This window comes from Bufo bufo, chromosome 3, assembly GCF_905171765.1.
Source record: "Bufo bufo chromosome 3, aBufBuf1.1, whole genome shotgun sequence".
In the NCBI taxonomy this organism is placed as follows: domain Eukaryota; kingdom Metazoa; phylum Chordata; class Amphibia; order Anura; family Bufonidae; genus Bufo; species Bufo bufo.
In genome coordinates this window covers 699,445,456-699,465,236 of record NC_053391.1, presented here as the reverse complement: position 1 = coordinate 699,465,236, position 19,781 = coordinate 699,445,456, and the positions used below count along the sequence as shown (strand labels likewise).

The following is a 19,781-nucleotide window of genomic DNA, read 5'->3' as shown; positions in this document are numbered from 1 at the left end:
TCATTGAGAGACTGTAACCACTAAGCCTGTGTCCTCACAGAGAGACTATAACAACTAAGCCTGTGTCCTCATTGAGAGACTGTAACCACTAAGCCTGTGTCCTCATTCAGAGACTGTAACCAATAAGCCCATGTCCTAATTGAGAGACTGTGACCACTAAGCATATGTCCTCATTGAGAGACTGTAAACACTAAGCCTGTGTCCTCATTGAGAGACTGTAACCACTAAGCCTGTGTCCTCACAGAGAGACTATAACAACTAAGCCTGTGTCCTCATTGAGAGACTGTAACCACTAAGCCTGTGTCCTCATTGAGAGACTGTAACCACTAAGCCTGTGTCCTCATTGAGAGATTGTAACCACTAAGCCTGTACCCTCATTGAGAGACTGTAACCAATAAGACGGTGTCCTCATTAAGAGACTGTACTGTAACTACTAAGACTGTGTCCTCATTGAGAGTCTGTAACCACTAAGCCTGTGCAATCATTCAGAGACTGTAACTAATAAGCTTGTGTCCTCATTGAGAGATTGTAACCACTAAGTCTGTGTCCTTATTGAGAGATTGTAACCACTAAGTCTGTGTCCTTATTGAGAGACTGTAACCAATAAGCCTGTTTCCTCTTTGAGAGACTCTAACCACTAAGCCTGTGCCCTCAGCGAGAGACTGTAACCACTAAGCCTGTTGTCTGTTCAATGAGGCTCAGTGGTCAAATTTGTCGCCCCGGAGGCAATACTTTGGGAACCACAGCGCCGGACCCGGGACCCACTGAAAATGTGAGTTATTTTAAGTCTCAATCCCTTTAACTTAGGCCTCATGCACACGACCCTTGTTGTGTTCCGTGTCCGTTGTTCCGTTTTCCGTGATTTTCTGCGGACCCATTGACTTTCAATGGGTCCGTTGAAAACTCGGATAATGCACTTTTGTCATCCGCGTCCGTGATCCGTGTTTCCAGTCCGTCAAAAAAATATGTCCTATTTTTTTCACGGACAACGGTTCGCGGACCCATTCAAGTCAATGGGTCCGTGAAAAAACACGGAGACACACAAGATTATCATCCGCGTCCGTTTTTTTCCTATAATTTGCAAGGCAAACTTGACTTAGATTTTTTTTTACTTTCCTTCATGTCTGGTGATCCTCCAAAGATCAAGGAAGACACACGGAAACAAAAACGAAAACGGATCACGGAACAACGTCAACAGCTGTGCATAGATACAGCATCTCAGCAGGAACTATCACATGGTAGGATTAGATACAGCATCTCAGCAGGAACTATCACATGGTAGGATTAGATACAGCATCTCAGCAGACAGTATCACACAGGATAGGGTTAGATACACAGCTCAGCAGACAGTATCACACAGGATAGGATTAGATACACAGCTCAGCAGACAGTATCACACAGGATAGGATTAGATACACAGCTCAGCAGACAGTATCACACAGGATAGGATTAGATACACAGCTCAGCAGGTGGTATCACACAGGAGAGGATTAGATACACAGCTCATCAGACAGTATCACACATGATAGGATTAGATACACAGCTCAGCAGACAGTATCACACATGATAGGATTAGATACACAGCTCAGCAGACAGTATCACACATGATAGGATTAGATACACAGATTGGATATGATTCTGGAGCAGAGAAACCGTCACGCTCTGATTTGTCTCCACAATGATGGCCGCCCTCTTGTGCTGGAGACACTTTCCACCTGCAGACCCTGCACCAATCCATCCTGATTACTAAAATCCATCCCCAAAATGACATGTGGTGCTGACAAGAGCCCTGTGCTCTCAGGAGGAGCAGGCTGCGTGTTCTCTCTGCACTGTTGGAGCAGGCTGCGTGTTCTCTCTGCACTGTTGGAGCAGGCTGCGTGTTCTCTCTGCACTGTTGGAGCAGGCTGCGTGTTCTCTCTGCACTGTTGGAGCAGGCTGCGTGTTCTCTCTGCACTGTTGGAGCAGGCTGCGTGTTCTCTCTGCACTGTTGGAGCAGGCTGCGTGTTCTCTCTGCACTGTTGGAGCAGGCTGCGTGTTCTCTCTGCACTGTTGGAGCAGGCTGCGTGTTCTCTCTGCATGCACTGTTGGAGCAGGCTGCGTGTTCTCTCTGCACTGTTGGAGCAGGCTGTGTTGTATTTTTGCAGGCGTGAACTGCATTTTACTTTCCTGGTAGGTTTGCAGGAGGTGGACTCTGTAGTATTGTGTATTGTCAGCTCTGCATTTGGAGTGGACTGTGTTACCTCCTGTGAAGCAGACTACAGTTGGAGTGGACTGTGTTACCTCCTGTGGAACAGACTACAGTTGGAGTGGACTGTGTTACCTCCTGTGAAGCGGCTACAGTTGGAGTGGACTGTGTTACCTCCTGTGGAGCAGACTACAGTTGGAGTGGACTGTGTTACCTCCTGTGGAGCAGACTACAGTTGGAGTGGACTGTGTTACCTCCTGTGAAGCAGACTACAGTTGGAGTGGACTGTGTTACCTCTTGTGAAGCGGCTACAGTTGGAGTGGACTGTGTTACCTCCTATAGAGCAGACTACAGTTGGAGTGGACTGTGTTACCTCCTGTGAAGCGGCTACAGTTGGAGTGGACTGTGTTACCTCCTATAGAGCAGACTACAGTTGGAGTGGACTGTGTTACCTCCTGTGAAGCAGACTACAGTTGGAGTGGACTGTGTTACCTCCTGTGAAGCAGACTACAGTTGGAGTGGACTGTATTACCTCCTGTGAAGCAGACTACAGTTGGAGTGGACTGTGTTACCTCTTGTAGAGCGGCTACAGTTGGAGTGGACTGTGTTACCTCCTGTGAAGAGCAGACTACAGTTGGAGTGGACTGTGTTACCTCCTATAGAGCAGACTACAGTTGGAGTGGACTGTGTTACCTCTTAGCAGACTACAGTTGGAGTGGACTGTGTTACCTCCTGTGGAGCAGACTACAGTTGGAGTGGACTGTGTTACCTCCTGTGAAGCAGACTACAGTTGGAGTGGACTGTGTTACCTCCTGTGAAGCAGACTACAGTTGGAGTGGACTGTGTTACCTCCTGTGAAGCGGCTACAGTTGGAGTGGACTGTGTTACCTCCTGTGAAGCAGACTACAGTTGGAGTGGACTGTGTTACCTCCTGTGAAGCAGACTACAGTTGGAGTGGACTGTGTTACCTCCTGTGAAGCAGACTACAGTTGGAGTGGACTGTGTTACCTCCTGTGAAGCAGACTACAGTTGGAGTGGACTGTGTTACCTCCTGTGAAGCAGACTACAGTTGGAGTGGACTGTGTTACCTCCTGTGAAGCAGACTACAGTTGGAGTGGACTGTGTTACCTCCTGTGAAGCAGACTACAGTTGGAGTGGACTGTGTTACCTCCTGTGAAGCAGACTACAGTTGGAGTGGACTGTGTTACCTCCTGTGGAGCAGACTACAGTTGGAGTGGACTGTGTTACCTCCTGTGGAGCAGACTACAGTTGGAGTGGACTGTATTACCTCCTGTGAAGCAGACTACAGTTGGAGTAGACTGTGTGTATTACCTCTTGTAGAGCGGCTACAGTTGGAGTGGACTGTGTTACCTCCTGTGAAGCAGACTACAGTTGGAGTGGACTGTGTTACCTCCTGTGAAGCAGACTACAGTTGGAGTGGACTGTGTTACCTCCTGTGGAGCAGACTACAGTTGGAGTGGACTGTATTACCTCCTGTGGAGCAGACTACAGTTGGAGTAGACTGTGTGTATTACCTCCTGTGGAGCAGACTACAGTTGGAGTAGACTGTGTGTATTACCTCTTGTAGAGTGGCTACAGTTGGAGTGGACTGTGTGTATTACCTCTTGTAGAGCGGCTACAGTTGGAGTGGACTGTGTTACCTCCTGTATATCTATGGCGTTAGCCGTGTGGTCTGAGCGGGTCCTGGAGCTACTGCTGAAAATGAACAATCTGCAGCATGCAGGTAAGGTGTCGTGTGTTTAAGCCCCGTGTACACTACATGTCACTCCCCCTGCGTTCTTTGTAAGATTTTTCTTCTTTTGCAGGTTGTCTCCCATTCTGCGTCCAGGGACAGCGGGTCGGCTGGGTGACGCAGCCAGTGGCGCAGGTTCTCCTGCAGAGTTCTGACATTTTCACATTATATAAAGAGGACTCCGGGGCCCGGCTGGAGCTGAGTGATCGGCTGCGCACCCCCCATGAGCGGACGCGGGCCGTGCAGGAGGTGATGGAGGCGCTCAGAGGTCGGGGAGCCTTCCCCTGTCTCCAGGAATGGAGTGACGAGGTGAGGACACAAAATTCCCCCTGCATCCCAGCAAACGGTCATGGCCTCGTGTCTGTACATCTTGCCGGTCATGGTCTCGTGTCTGTACGTCTTGCCGGTCATGGCCTCGTGTCTGTACGTCTTGCCGGTCATGGCCTCGTGTCTGTACGTCTTGCCGGTCATGGCCTCGTGTCTGTACGTCTTGCCGGTCATGGCCTCGTGTCTGTACGTCTTGCCGGTCATGGCCTCGTGTCTGTACGTCTTGCCGGTCATGGCCTCGTGTCTGTACGTCTTGCCGGTCATGGCCTCGTGTCTGTACATCTTGTGTAGTGCCCTGAAGCAGGGAGTATTTTGACATGTGGACATTTGTCTATATCCTATATGCAAAGTTAAAACTTCTTACTTTATTTCTCTTGAAAGGGTTAACTTATACTGTTTAATACTGTGTACTTGCATTTATATGTTGTGATATATATCCTGTTCATTATCACTGTATTTACATGGCTCTGTGGAAAGGTTTAATGAATACTGAGAGACCATTAGGTTACGTCTACACGACGACATTTGTCGCACGACAATTTTTATAATGGCAGTCTATGGTGTCGCACTGCAACATACTGCGACGCAACAGTCGCAGAAAATCCATTCGAGATGGATTTTTCTGCGACTGTTGCGTCGCAGCATGTTGCATGTTGCAGTGCGACACCATAGAGTGCCATTATAAAAATTGTCGCGCGACGTTAGTGCTACAAATGTTGCAGTGTAGTTGTGCCCTATCTGTCGCGCGACAAATGTCGTCGTGTAGACGTAGCCTTAGGACTTTCATTGAGAAGCTGGTAATTTTGCTGCCATAGGGTTTAAAGAATACTATGTTTTGGAGGAAAAAAACTCAGACTTGTTTACCACCAAAAGCAGACAGCTTGACTGTCGAGCTTCGGTGTCGGAGGGAAACACCACGCCGAGGAAAGGGGGAAACAGGGAATCAGGCCTGAGAACTAGGGAAGGAAGATGGACACCTCCTAGTGATAACCCTAACCTAAATCCTGACTGACTACCAGTATGAACAGACCCCAGAGGTAGGTGTGTTCATACACAGGAATACCTAGAGTCCTATCCAGCCCTATAGGACCCTGGTACCAATGGCAGGGATGAGAATGCCTGTTCCTTCAAAAGGAAGGACAAACAAGAGTCTCCTACAGGTCTAATAAAAACACTAGGAAACAGCAACACACAGAACCCAAACAAAAAATACAAAAAGGGAAAGGAAAGACTTAACTTCAAAGGGGCTATGGAAGCACCAGCAATCCACAACTGAAACTGAAGCTATAAACCACACAGCAGTGTGGAAGATGCAACAATACATAAGGAAGGTTAAATGACCACATAATCAACACCTAGAGGCAAAGGACGTGGCCATTACCAGGAACAACACAGACGCCTATTGATCCACAAGGAAAACCTGTCAGATCAAACCACGTGTTGCCAGTCTCACCGATCTCCTGCCACCTCCAGGGAGTTATTCTGATGCCTGATTGGAGTCGGGATGGAATTTTTTATTCCCCTAAAGTGGGGAAAATTGGCTTCTACCTCACAGTTTTTTTTTGCCTTCCTCTGGATCAACTTGCAGGATAACAGGCCGAACTGGATGGACAGAGGGCCTTTTTTGGCCTTATAAACTGTTACTATGTTACCTGTCACGGGAACGTCCGTGACACTGACCTTTTTTAAATGTCTGGTTTTAGCTATGTTTGTCACAGAGCGACGGTGACGCGATCTTCCTGCGCTGCGCCGCATGCATCCTGCCTCTCTCCCTGAGCGGCGACGCACGTTGCGTCCCCATCTCCTAGGTAACAGGGGGCAAAGAGGACCCGACCGTGCTCCTGCTGTCTGTGCGGTCGGCGTCCTCCGTTCCCCTGGCAACAGTATCAGGCTGAGCACCGAGCTGGCCACTCGGTGCTCGGCTTCTGTGTCTGAGCAGGTCATGTGACGCTGGCCACGTCACATGACCTTAGCCTTTCACTATCTATACAGGCAGCCTGCTGGCCACAGGTTGCCTGCGATTTTGGTCCTGTGCCTAATTGCTACTACTCAGTGCTTCTGCTACTCTGGATTTTGACCCTTGGCTTTTGTTCCTGCCTTTGTGTACTGACGTGACCTTCAGGTTTGACCCTCGGCTTGTACTCTGACCCGTCCTTGCTATTCCTTGTGTACTGACGTGACCTTCAGGTTTGACCCTCGGCTTGTACTCTGACCCGTCCTTGCTATTCCTTGTGTACTGACGTGACCTCCAGGTTTGACCCTCGGCTTGTACTCTGACCCGTCCTTGCTATTCCTTGTGTACTGACGTGACCTCCAGGTTTGACCCTCGGCTTGTACTCTGACCCGTCCTTGCTATTCCTTGTGTACTGACGTGACCTCCAGGTTTGACCCTCGGCTTGTACTCTGACCCGTCCTTGCTGTTCCTTGTGTACTGACGTGACCTTCAGGTTTGACCCTCGGCTTGTACTCTGACCCGTCCTTGCTATTCCTTGTGTACTGACGTGGCCTCCAGGTTTGACCCTCGGCTTGTACTCTGACCCGTCCTTGCTATTCCTTGTGTACTGACGTGACCTCCAGGTTTGACCCTCGGCTTGTACTCTGACCGGTCCTTGCTATTCCTTGTGTACTGACGTGGCCTCCAGGTTTGACCCTCGGCTTGTACTCTGACCCGTCCTTGCTATTCCTTGTGTACTGACGTGGCCTCCAGGTTTGACCCTCGGCTTGTACTCTGACCCGTCCTTGCTATTCCTTGTGTACTGACGTGGCCTCCAGGTTTGACCCTCGGCTTGTACTCTGATTGGTCCTTGCTATTCCTTGTGTACTGACGTGACCTCCAGGTTTGACCCTCGGATTGTACTCTGACCCGTCCTTGCTGTTCCTTGTGTGCTGACGTGACCTCCAGGTTTGACCCTCGGCTTGTACTCTGACCCGTCCTTGCTGTTCCTTGTGTGCTGACGTGACCTCCAGGTTTGACCCTCGGCTTGTACTCTGACCCGTCCTTGCTATTCCTTGTGTACTGACGTGACCTCCAGGTTTGACCCTCGGCTTGTACTCTGACCCGTCCTTGCTGTTCCTTGTGTACTGACGTGACATCCTGGTTTGACCCTCGGCTTGTACTCTGACCCGTCCTTGCTATTCCTTGTGTACTGACGTGACCTCCAGGTTTGACCCTAGGCGTGTTTGTTTACTGCCCTTGTTACCCCTGCTCGCCTACGTTAGTGTTGATCTCTGGCATTTCAGTATTGCTCCTGACACTTTACGTGACTTCGGATCCATCTGCAGGGTTCCCTCCTACTGCCTCTGCCTGGCTATATTCTGTCTCTGTCCGCTCTGCCTCTCTGCACTTATAGAGGTTATGGACCATCGCCCAGTTACACCCTGTCGCCTAGGACGGGTAGTGTAAGTAGGCAGGGACAGAGGCGTGGGTGGCAGCTTGTGGGTGCACTTCCTCTTACCCTCTCCCTAGTGCATGACAATGTTATGTCTGGAAACTTGTTTTTGTCTGGAATACCTGCTTTGCCATTGAATATCATTAAAGCTCTATTGTATCATATTTTTGCCCTATAAGACGCACCTAGGTTTTAGCCTATACAAATGCTCACCTGGTGCGGGTGATGTATACCAGGATGGTGTCACCAACGGTATACATCACCCGCACTAGGTGAGCATTTGTATAGGCTAATCTTGGTGTCTGGCCAGTACTTGTGTGCAATATGTTTTGACATTATATATATATTTCCTTGGGTGCCAGTATCCTTGCTTGATATCCATCACCCCTATACATTGTTTCACCAGATGTATTTAGACCATATGATTATTATTAATTATTATTCTTTTACTGGATATAACTATTTTAAGCATATGTTATATTTCTTGCTGGGTATGTATTACCAGGATAGTGTCTTTTCTGCCCCCTCCCAGATCTACAGTTTACATATAAAGACTGTGGTGAGCGGGGCCCGGTGTAATAGAGTACAGTGACTGCATCGGGCCCCTCCGTGATTCTGACATCACTTGCCAACCTCCAGCCCCTTCTCCCTCCCCACTGATACACCGCAGGTCGCGCCGTGCAGCATCGCGGCCGGCGGTTTATCACTGTCACAGGGTAAAAATGGCAGCATTTGCCCCATAAGACGCACTGCCATTTCCCCCCTACTTTTGGGAGAAAAACAGTGCGTCTTATACAGCGATAAATACGGTAAGTCTATACCAGATGGGAGCTGAAACAATGTATCTGTTTGTGCTGAGCTTCTCCACTCCACCCCTCCCACTAGAAGGTTCTAGTTGAGCCAGAAACTGTATATAAGGAGAGCAGTCGGAGCCCCTTGTGTGCTGCAGTTAGGGACCTGTGTTTGGAGGGGAGACTCTGCCAGTCTGCATGAGTGACCAGAAGACGCTGAGATGGGGACACTGAGCCACAGACCATGGGTCACCAGCCCTGTGCCCAAGGAGCCACCCTTGTCCAGGAGGCCAGCCTTCTGAGAGGGAGAGGGACAGCTAGCTCAAGTCTTTCCTCAGCATCAAACTCTTCTTCTGCCAGGGAGGAGACTTTGCCAGACTACTGAGTGACCAGAAGAAGACGCTGAGACAGGGATACACTGCCGCAGACCCTGGATCACAAGCCCTGGACTAGGGTACCAACCTTCTGAGAGAGATAGAGAGAGGGATCTCTAGCTCAGGCCTTTACTCGGCATCAAACCCTTCTTCTGCCAGGGAGGAGGCTGGAGAAGCCAGCCCTATGCCTCGTCTGTATTGTTTTGCACCTGAATTCCTCCAGTAAAGAAGCCCCCTGGTTACTGCAGACCCCGACTCTGGATTTAATTCCCATTGGGGTGCACCACGCCTTACTGTAGTGTACGGGGACTGTAATGCCCGTCACTACGGAAGGGTCACTTGTGTGCTGTCGTCCCCCTTATTTATGGGGAAGTTGGTATAAGTCGTCTTTATAAAATGTAATGTAATGTAATGCTATGTATTTCCCTGTTGCTGTAAAATGTGCATGTACAGGCCTGCTAGGGGTGTCATTCCAGCTCTTAGTCACTAGAGGGAGCTAGGGAGCCCTAGTCTATATAAGGCCCAGTCAGGGAAGGGAAAGGCAGTCTAAGGTTGATAGTCTAGTCTAACCAGAGATTAGACAATGTCAGAGTCAAGTCCAGGCCTGAAGCCTGCAGACTAGGAGAGGGTAATGCAGTCCCTGTAACCGGGTTCCAGATCCAAGGAGAAGGTTCCCCTCCTGAATTCATATATGCAGAAGCAGGAACGCTACAGTTAATCAGCCTGAGGAAACTGAGAGAGAGACAGAGGCAAGTCTAGAAAAGCAAGAGGTACTCAAGACAACAGAGGAGGAGAGGACGCCAGAGCTAGGGCATTGGACCTTGGAGAAGAGTTTCTATGTTCCAGGATCAGTCAGGAATAGAGTGCAAGCTGCCTGTACTGCAAGTCCTGTGTTTAACACTCTGAAGTCACCTTGCTATATATATATATATGTATTGAAAATCAACTGTCTTCAAAGGAACTGCGCTTCCGTCAATGTCCCTAAATGATGACTACTAAATTTTGAATTCTGTTTTAACATCACGTGGTTCCTCAGTTATTCCTGCTATCAGCAAACGGCGTGCCACCGTTTAATTGGCACTGGCGTCACGAACATTTCTCATCATCACCTGCCCTTGCAGAGAGTCAGCCGTCTCAGGTTAGTGTCTATTGCACTACAACACCCAGGAACATTTCTAAACCTAACTTGAGTACGCTGCACCTCTCTTTTGGCGTCACGAACAGGATACGCACGCTTTCTAGTGCAAGAAGCGTGAACTTTGTGCCTTATACAGTTGCCCTGTGACCAAAGTGACAAATTGCCTGTTTTATTTAAGTGGACTTTGTGGACTGAAAAAACATACCCAAAGTGTGCCTAAAACCTCAAAAAAGCGCTGTACAGTGTTGCGCTATCAAGAGGAAGAAAATCGCCACACCGGAGTGTGGTTTTGTGGACTTTTCATCATCCTGCTTGCTGTCAGTGAATAGACAGCGTTTCTACTAAAGATGGCCGCTGAGCTTGCCGAATTTGCTGCTGCGTCATCTTCATCCCGAAAATGCGGGAAAAGTTGGCGCCTTTTTGATGAAAAAGCGGGAAAAGGTTCAAGGTCAGGCGCCACTGCTTATCTGGACATTTGCATGTCGGCCAGCATGGACTCCGCCTTCCCCATACTGGAGTACCTGGGGGGGCGGCCTCCCAGTGCAATGGGAGGATCTGGCTGATCTTATTGGCGCCACCCTGTCGCTCTCCAGAGAAGGATCGAGCATGTTGGAGAGTGAGCACTGCTTTGCTGCCACGTCTGCGCCTGAAATACTGAAAATGGATAATGTTGGTGTAGAGCCTGAGGACGCTCCACCGGCCTACTCTCCGGGACCGGAGAAACCCGCCTGCCCGCCACGGGAGAAAGAACCAGAGCCCTGCTATGGCTCTTGGAGAGACTTCTTTCAGCCCTCTTTCAAGTGGTCCTCATTAATGGCAGAGATCCGGGAGGCCGCTATAAAGAGGAATACAAAGACTAAAATATATTATGAGGAACTGACCAAGACTATCTATGAACGACACACCAACACCCAACCCCGCCTGGAAAGGAGAAAGGGGTTGGTGGTGTCCTTTGACAAAACCCGTGGCTACGGGTTCATACAAGACTACCTAACTGGCAGAGACTTATACGTCAACAGGAGATCTGTTAAGAGAGACTACCTCCCTTCGTATCAGCATAGCCTCCGCGAGGGAGAGGAGGTGGAGTTCACCCCTGCCGAGAGCCTGAGAGGCCCATATGCGACTGCTGTGACCCGTCCCAAGCGAGAACCTGAGGACTGGGAGGCAGAAGAAGACTACTCTGGCTGCGAGCGGGAACCTGAACGCTCTCCAGAACAGGCCCACCACGCCTTCCAGGAGCGAGGCTCCTTCATTGGGCCTAATGTCTTCTGGCAGCCAACCGTGTTGGAAAAATGGGTGAGCCCCTATCCTTCCCCCGAGCTGTCTCGACGGGAGAAGACAATCCAGGACTTAGAAAATTTAAAAGGACTCAGCGTTACCCTGGAAAATATCCGTAAAGGTCGGAGACCAGATGCGCCACCGGAGCCTGCAGCGCCGCGTCCGACGCATCGTGTACTGTACCTGCGCCGGCGGTGCCAGCAGAGGACAGCGATTCCGACAATGAAAAGCATCGGTGACCAGATTGTCCGGCTGGAGGAAAAGTTGCGGGAGCTGCGCAAGATTGCCACCGCCAGGATCCAGACGCCGCCTAAAGGAGACGAGGTAAGGGTGCCTGTCACCACCCGTAAACCACCGTCTGCTAACACTGCTCCGTCCAGGCCCCAAAGAAGACCCACTATTCCTGGGAATTGCTGCACAGAGCCCACCGGACCGCTTGCGGCGGCGGTACCCAATGCAGCACAACCCACAATCATTATGCCTGGACCGGTACGGTCCACCAGTGTATTTACCCCTAGGCCTATGGGGCCAATACCTATCAGGGGCCCCTTCACCTTGCAGCTGCCCCCTGACACCGTGATGTGGGCACATCCTCCTGTAGAGGACTACTACAGGCCATATTTGCCAGCAGAGCCAGGTGATTATGACATGCCACTGTGAATCAGCCTGCTAGGCCTTTGATTTATTTTGCTAAAGAATGATGTTGAAAGCTTAACCCTTCCAGGACAGGAGTCCTATGTTTCTTGGTCGTTTGTTGCTGCTGCCAGTTTATCCACGGTTCAGTGGTAGGTGTTAACCACTGAAGTATTAAAGTCAACGAAGCCAAGTTTGTTTCCAGGATCTCCTGCCTGCTTTTGCTATCCCACGCCAAGTTGTGCCTGTTCCTTTGTTGCACCTTTTACCCTTAACCCCCTTTTCAGGTTGATCAGGGGTATTACAGCACTTATTTTATATTGTGCAACTTGATACTAAGGAACTGTGCCCGGAGATAGACTCAAAAGAACCTGAGCCTCTGAGATTCTTACTCTTTTTTTAAAGGAAATGTGCCCAGAGATGGACTCCACCGCACGAGAGCCTCTGTGATTTATAGGAAAGTAACCTGGGTACGGACTCATGTTTGTTCTTTGAGCCTCCAAGAACTTTTATACTGTTTTACCGTTTCTTGCTGTTCTATTAAGGACAATTTGCACATATGGACTATCCTGGTATTAATGTCACGCTGTGCCAGGTCAGCGCCCCAGTTCCATTCACTATCCTGAGAGGAGAGAACGACGCCCCTTGTCACCACCCTTCACCTTTGCCAATTGGACCTGATATGAATGTAAATGCAGATGAATTACATATATGTATGCCTGCATGTCTCTTTTTCTGTTTCAGATAGAAATTCCAGTTGGGCGGGCCCTGATGGAGTACGAGGTCGTACTCAGCTTAAAGCAGTGGGGTATGTAGTGTACGGGGACTGTAATGCCCGTCACTACAGAAGGGTCACTTGTTGTGCTGTCGTCCCCCTTATTTATGGGGAAGTTGGTATAAGTCGTCTTTATAAAATGTAATGCTATGTATTTCCCTGTTGCTGTAAAATGTGCGTGTGCAGGCCTGCTAGGGGTGTCATTCCAGCTGTTAGTCACTAGAGGGAGCTAGGGAGCCCTAGTCTATATAAGGCCCAGTCAGGGAAGGGAAAGGCAGTCTAAGGTTGATAAGCAAAATGAAAAGTCAGTCCTGTGTCCCAACACCGACAAATTACTTGCGCTGCTGCTGGTCCCGGAGTAGTGTGGTAGGTCATACACACTGGTGAATACAATATGAAGGGTTTTGGAACCGCGCTGCTCTGGAGACTTGGTCCAGAGCAGCGCGGTTCCAAAACCCTTCATATAGTCTAAGGTTGATAGTCTAGTCTAACCAGAGATTAGACAATGTCAGAGTCAAGTCCAGGCCTGAAGCCTGCGGACCAGGAGAGGGTAATGCAGTCCCTGTAACCGGGTTCCAGATCCAAGGAGAAGGTTCCCCTCTTGAATTCATATACGCAGAAGCAGGAACACTACAGTTAATCAGCCTGAGGAAACTAAGAGAGAGACAGAGGCAAGTCAAGAAAAGCAAGAGGTACTCAAGACAACAGAGGAGGTACTTGATAGAGATAAAACCAAGGATATACGCCAGAGCTAGGGCATTGGGCCTTGGAGAAGAGTTTCTATGTTCCAGGATCAGTCAGGAATAGAGTGCAAGCTCCTGTACTGCAAGTCCTGTGTTTAACACTCTAAAGTCACCTTGCTATATATATATATATATATTGCCTGCATCAACTGTATTGAAAATCAACTGTCTTCAAAGGAACTGCGCTTCCGTCAATGTCCCTAAATGATGACTACTAAAGTTTGAATTCTGCTTTAACATCACGTGGTTCCTCAGTTATTCCTGCTATCAGCAAACGGCGTGCCACCGTTTAATTGGCACTGGCGTCACGAACATTTCTCATCATCACCTGCCCTTGCAGAGAGTCAGCCGTCTCAGGTTAGTGTCTATTGCACTACAACACCCAGGAACATTTCTAAACCTAACTTGAGTACGCTGCATTACCATCCCTTCCAGAGAGCAGCAACATGTGGTGACACCTCTGCAGTGTCCGAGGGGAACCCAGCGTTGTGTTGGGGCCACCCCAAACCCGGCCACTGCACTTGCCGGTCATGGCCTCGTGGCTGTACGTCTTGCCGGTCATGGTCTCCTGTCTGTACGTCTTACAGGTAATGGTCCTCACATCTGCACTCCGTCTGCCTTCCATGCATTGTAGTTTATTGCTCCCTGTTATCAGCCATAATCGGCTCAGACAGACTGTAGTGTTTGGTAAGAGTGACAGGAAATGCAAAAACCTCCCTGCTCGCCATGATGACTACTGATCTCCAGTGCTGCACATCATCTACACCTGACTGATACCAGCTGCTCCTCTTATAACTCTGCTGTACTGTAATAAGATGGGACTGATATCAGCCGCTCCTCTTATACCTCCGCTGTACTGTAATAAGATGGGACCGATATCAGCCGCTCCTCTTATAACCCTGCTGTACTGTAATAAGATGGGACTGATATCAGCCGCTCCTCTTATAACTCTGCTGTACTGTAATAAGATGGGACTGATATCAGCCGCTCCTCTTATAACCTCTGCTGTACTGTAATAAGATGGGACTGATATCAGCCGCTCCTCTTATAACCCTGCTGTACTGTAATAAGATGGGACTGATATCAGCCGCTCCTCTTATAACTCTGCTGTACTGTAATAAGATGGGACTGATATCAGCCGCTCCTCTTATAACTCTGCTGTACTGTAATAAGATGGGACTGATATCAGCCGCTCCTCTTATAACACTGCTGTACTGTAATAAGGTGGGACTGATATCAGCCGCTCCTCTTATAACACTGCTGTACTGTAATAAGATGGGACTGATACCAGCCGCTCCTCTTATAACTCTGCTGTACTGTAATAAGATGGGACTGATATCAGCCGCTCCTCTTATAACTCTGCTGTACTGTAATAAGATGGGACTGATATCAGCGCTCCTCTTATAACACTGCTGTACTGTAATAAGGTGGGACTGATATCAGCCGCTCCTCTTATAACTCTGCTGTACTGTAATAAGATGGGACTGATATCAGCCGCTCCTCTTATACCTCTGCTGTACTGTAATAAGATGGGACTGATATCAGCCGCTCCTCTTATAACGCTGCTGTTCTATTATATGATGGTGACTTTATGGTTATTGGCCTTTTAGGTCAGCAACTCCTGCTGCATGTAATTGACGTGTAGTGTGTGACTCCTGTGTAATCAGTTTTTCTTCATGCCTTTGTTGCACTGTGTTGTATGACGCGTGTGCGGTCACATGTTCACTGCATAAATGGCGTGACGTGATTCTCTTTCCTCTCTCATCCGCAGCTGTTGGATGTGAAGACTTTCTTCTCAGATCCTCCTCTTCTCAGCGTAGAGCGAGCAGCCACACGTGAGTCATAAGATCACTGTAACACATGGTGGTGCCCTGGGCCCAGGAGCTTGCACTCTATTTGCACAGCAACTTGTACACATGACCGGTCTATAATTTATTTATATATTTTTTATTTTTTTAATCCCTCCCGCCAGCTCTCCTTGGAGTCTCCCGCCGCGGTGTCAATGTGAATGGCTTTCTACGCAGAGGCTCTAAAATCTTTATGTGGATCGCACGACGTTCATTAACAAAACACAACTACCCCGGAATGCTGGACCATCTGGTGAGGGGTTCTAGGAGAGCCGAAGCATCTAGTCAGGGATTCTGGGAGAGCCAGGCTATCTTGTCAGGTGTTCAGAGAGAGCCGGGCCGCCTGGTCAGACATTCAGGGAGAACTGGGCCGTCTGGTTAGGGGTTCAGGGAGAGCCGGGCTGCCTGGTCAGAGGTTCTGGGAGAACTGGGCCACCTGGTCAAGGGTTCAGAGAGAGCCGGGCTGCCTGGTCAGACATTCTGGGAGAACTGGGCTACCTGGTTAAGGGTTCAGGGAGAGCCAGGCCGCCTGGTCAGAGGTTCTGAGAGAAAAGGGCTGTCTTGTGAGGGGTTCTGGGAGAGCGGCCTGAGCAGTGAGGGGTTTTTGGAGAGCCGGACCGTCTGGCCAGGAGCTCTTGGAGAGCCGGACCGTCTGGCCAGGAGCTCTTGGAGAGCCGGACCGTCTGGCCAGGAGCTCTTGGAGAGCCGGACCGTCTGGCCAGGAGCTCTTGGAGAGCCGGACCGTCTGGCCAGGAGCTCTTGGAGAGCCGGACCGTCTGGCCAGGAGCTCTTGGAGAGCCGGACCGTCTGGCCAGGAGCTCTTGGAGAGCCGGACCGTCTGGCCAGGAGCTCTTGGAGAGCCGGACCGTCTGGCCAGGAGCTCTTGGAGAGCCGGACCGTCTGGCCAGGAGCTCTTGGAGAGCCGGACCGTCTGGCCAGGAGCTCTTGGAGAGCCGGACCGTCTGGCCAGGAGCTCTTGGAGAGCCGGACCGTCTGGCCAGGAGCTCTTGGAGAGCCGGACCGTCTGGCCAGGAGCTCTTGGAGAGCCGGACCGTCTGGCCAGGAGCTCTTGGAGAGCCGGACCGTCTGGCCAGGAGCTCTTGGAGAGCCGGACCGTCTGGCCAGGAGCTCTTGGAGAGCCGGACCGTCTGGCCAGGAGCTCTTGGAGAGCCGGACCGTCTGGCCAGGAGCTCTTGGAGAGCTGGGTGATGCCCAATATGGTCACCTTTACAGATCTGACTGATCAGAGTGTAATTGAAGGGGAACTCCTCTGTCTATAAGTCACTGGATATAAGGCTGATACACTGCTAAGTAGTGTGTCTTCAACAGGCGGCCGGAGGAATCTCTGCAGGGTCCGGCGTGTGGGAGACCCTCCTAAAGGAGTGTGAAGAAGAGGCGTGTATCCCAGAATCCCTTGCATCCAAAGCCAGACCAGCCGGGACTGTAAGGTGAGCTCCAGTAGACGTCTTCAGTGTTATGCACCTCAAAAATGATTGCCGCCATGTGCCCCATGCTGATCTCTCTGGTGTGGGGCAGTACACAAGATACTTTCTCTTCTATTAGCATTTTCTTTTATTTAATATAACATTCTTTATGTGGAGGTGATGTTCGCACCCATGGTGGTGCCCTTTTACTGTGGTTCCATCCTCCATGGAGGTACCCTTGTGCTGTGGCTCCATCGTCCATGGCATAGCTTCTTCCAAAGTCCTTGGTTCCATGGTGATATCTGTTGTGCCCTTCCCCATCATAGCAACTGAGCACACATGTATCACACGCATGGTGCTAGTAATGTAATAGATTATATCTTCCAGGGCCATCGTACATCTGAGGTAATCATGTCTTGCCCAGTCCTTGGTAACGACTGTCCTTTTGCCCTTACAGCTATGCTTATGAGATGGACGATGCCCTGTACCTGGAGTGTGAGTATGTCTTTGACTTGGAGGTTCCTGAGTCCTTTCAGCCTCATGCAGGGGACGGAGAGGTGCAGGAGTTCTATCTATGGCCCCTGGACAAGGTGAGTAACACTGTGGCCCCTCAGTGTCAGTAGAGTGTGGTTTTCTCTATGTGACAGGTCATTGTGTCGCCCTGCAGGTGAGAGATGCTATCGCCACCCAGGAGTTTAAACCCAACTGTGCTCTGGCCGTACTAGATTTCCTCATCCGGAACGGGCACATTCAGCCGGACGAAGGTAATCGATGAGAGTATTAATCGTGTGTGAACTGAATGGAGGCGCTGCAGCAGTGTACACCCCATGGCAGTGTCTGGCTGATTAATTAGGGTTAAACAGCTGCTCTTGTTTTTTATGGCCATAGTGTTAATTTAGTCAATTTATAAGCAGTGGATTGTACCTGGAGGTGGGGAGATGGAAGTGGAGGAGTCGGTTGTACCCATTAGCAGGGGAGAGGGTGGAGGAGTGGGTTGTACCCAGGGGTAGGGGAGATGGTGGAGGAGTGGGTCATACCCGGGGCAGAGGAGATGGTGGAGGAGTGGGTTGTATCCAGGGGCGAGGGAGAGACTGAAGGAGTGAGCCGTACCTGGGGAGGGGGGGGAGATGGTGGAAGAGTGGGCCATACTTGGGGGTGGGGGAGATGGTGGAGAAGTGGATCTTACCCAGGGGCAGGGGAGATGGTGGAAGAGTGGGTCTTACCTGGGGGCTGGGAGATGGTGGATGAGTGGGCCATACCTGGGGGTGGGGGAGATGGTGGGCCGTACTTGGGGGTGGGGGATATGGACGACTGGGCTGTACCTGGGGATGGGGGAGATGGTGGACGAGTGAGCCATAACTGGGGGCGGGGGAGATGGTAGAGGAGTGGGTTGTACTTGGGGGTGGAAGAGATGGTGGACAAGTGGTCCGTACGTGGGGGCGGCGAGATGATAGAGCAGTGAGTCATACCTAGGGGTGGGGAAGATGGTGAAGGAGTGGGCCGTATCTGGGAAGATGGCTGACGAGTGAGCTGTACGTGGAGGTGGGGAGATAGTGGACGAGTGGGCCATACATAGGGGCGGGGAAGATGGTAGAGCAGTGAGCCATACCTGGTGGCGGGAGAGCAGGTAGAGGAGTCGTAGTTGGAGTTTGAGGGTGGAGATCATCAGTAATATTTTCCTTTCTTCCTTCAGAAAAGTATTACACCAAGTTTGTGGAGAATCTGCACAGACCGCTGTGATGTCACATGAGAGAATCACAATCCAATTCTGTGATGTCACATGACTGATCCACAATCCAATTACCTGATGTCACATGACTGATCCACAATCCGATGCTGAGAACACCACAATCCAGTTCCATGATGTCACACCTGATCCAGTATAAGATGAATGATGGAGGAATTATGGGTAGTTATATACTGGTGGATATTTTCTTGGTCTCACAATACCCTTAAGGACTGTTTTCACTCTAGCTCTACGCTTATATTCCTGAACCAGGCAGCTCAGGATGAGTACATCTGTATATCCTCACAGGAGGTGCCAAAGAGCATAGAATGAATCAATTATGTAAAAAACCCTGTGATGTCACTGGTGTCCTTGCTGAATCTGATAAAATTATTATTTTTTTAAAGATAACAAACAGTTAATAAAATAATTGTGTAAAATATAAATTGCATGCTTTTCATTACTTACAATAAAATGTATCATTTCATATCAGAAGTTTTCTGTGGTGGTTATTACTATAGAATGAACAAAAATAGTAATAGAAGATATGAAATAGGAATGTGTCTTTTTGATGGAGTGAATACAAGATCAGTTATGATCATATATTTAGGTATGTATCAATTTATTTTCATATAGTAGTATATTAATATTGATGAACCCTTTCAGGACCCTGCCATATTTCACCTTAAGGATCAGGCCGTTTTTTTTTTTTTAATCTGCCATGTGTCACTTTATGTGGTAATAACTTTGGAAAGCTTTTACTTATCCAGGCCATTCTGAGATTGTACTTCATGATAGTGGTAAATTTCAGTCAATATTTTTTCATTTTTATTTATAAAAAAATCCTAAAATTTGAAAAGTTCAAAAGTTTCCAAATTTCAATTTCTCTGCTTTTAAAACAGATAGTGATACCTCATATAATAGTTATTACTTTACATTTTCCATATGTCTACTTTATGTTTGGATCATTTTGGGAATGACATTTTATTTTTTAGGACGTTAGAAGGCTTAGAAGTTTAGAAGCAAATCTTAAATTTTTTTTAGAAAATTTCCAAAACCCACTTTTTTAATGATCAGTTCAGTTATGAAGTCACTGTTGGGCTTACATAATAGAAATCACCCATAAATGGCCCCATTTTAGAAACTACACCGCTCAAAGTATTCAAAACTGATTTTACAAACTCAAGAATTTATGGAAAATGTAGAATACTTTTCAGAATTTCACTTTTCTGGCAGATTTTCAATTTTTTCCAGTAACAAAGCAAGGGTTAACACCCAAACAAAATTCAATGTTTATTAGGCCTCATGCACACGACCGTATTTTTTTTTTTGCGGTCCGCAAAAACGGGTTTCGTTTTTCCGTGATCCGTGACCGTTTTTTCGTCCGTGGGTCTTCCT

The 19,781-nt window shown here is 49.1% G+C and overlaps 1 protein-coding gene and 1 long non-coding RNA gene across 4 annotated transcripts; one reads left to right on the top strand and one right to left on the bottom strand.

The window, feature by feature from the left end:
* Window positions 1-1,795: 1,795 nt before the first annotated feature.
* On the bottom strand, window positions 1,796-3,912 carry LOC120996621. 3 transcript variants are annotated; one of them, XR_005777818.1, is made up of 4 exons: window positions 3,847-3,912; window positions 3,518-3,676; window positions 2,915-3,473; window positions 1,796-2,439 (listed from the first exon to the last, which is right to left on the bottom strand). It is a non-coding gene; the product is annotated as an uncharacterized LOC120996621 (long non-coding RNA). The 3 variants fall into 3 exon arrangements; XR_005777819.1 differs by having other exon boundaries at window positions 2,915-3,517; window positions 3,557-3,676; XR_005777817.1 differs by lacking the exon at window positions 3,847-3,912 and having other exon boundaries at window positions 3,518-3,762.
* On the top strand, window positions 3,819-18,769 carry LOC120996617 (nudix hydrolase 24, chloroplastic-like). The gene is made up of 8 exons (XM_040426664.1): window positions 3,819-3,929; window positions 4,012-4,247; window positions 15,158-15,221; window positions 15,359-15,486; window positions 16,563-16,681; window positions 17,115-17,247; window positions 17,325-17,421; window positions 18,351-18,769. The coding sequence occupies exons 1-8, from the start codon at window positions 3,860-3,862 to the stop codon at window positions 18,395-18,397; spliced, it is 894 nt and encodes a 297-aa protein (XP_040282598.1). The 5' UTR covers window positions 3,819-3,859; the 3' UTR covers window positions 18,398-18,769.
* Window positions 18,770-19,781: the final 1,012 nt, after the last annotated feature.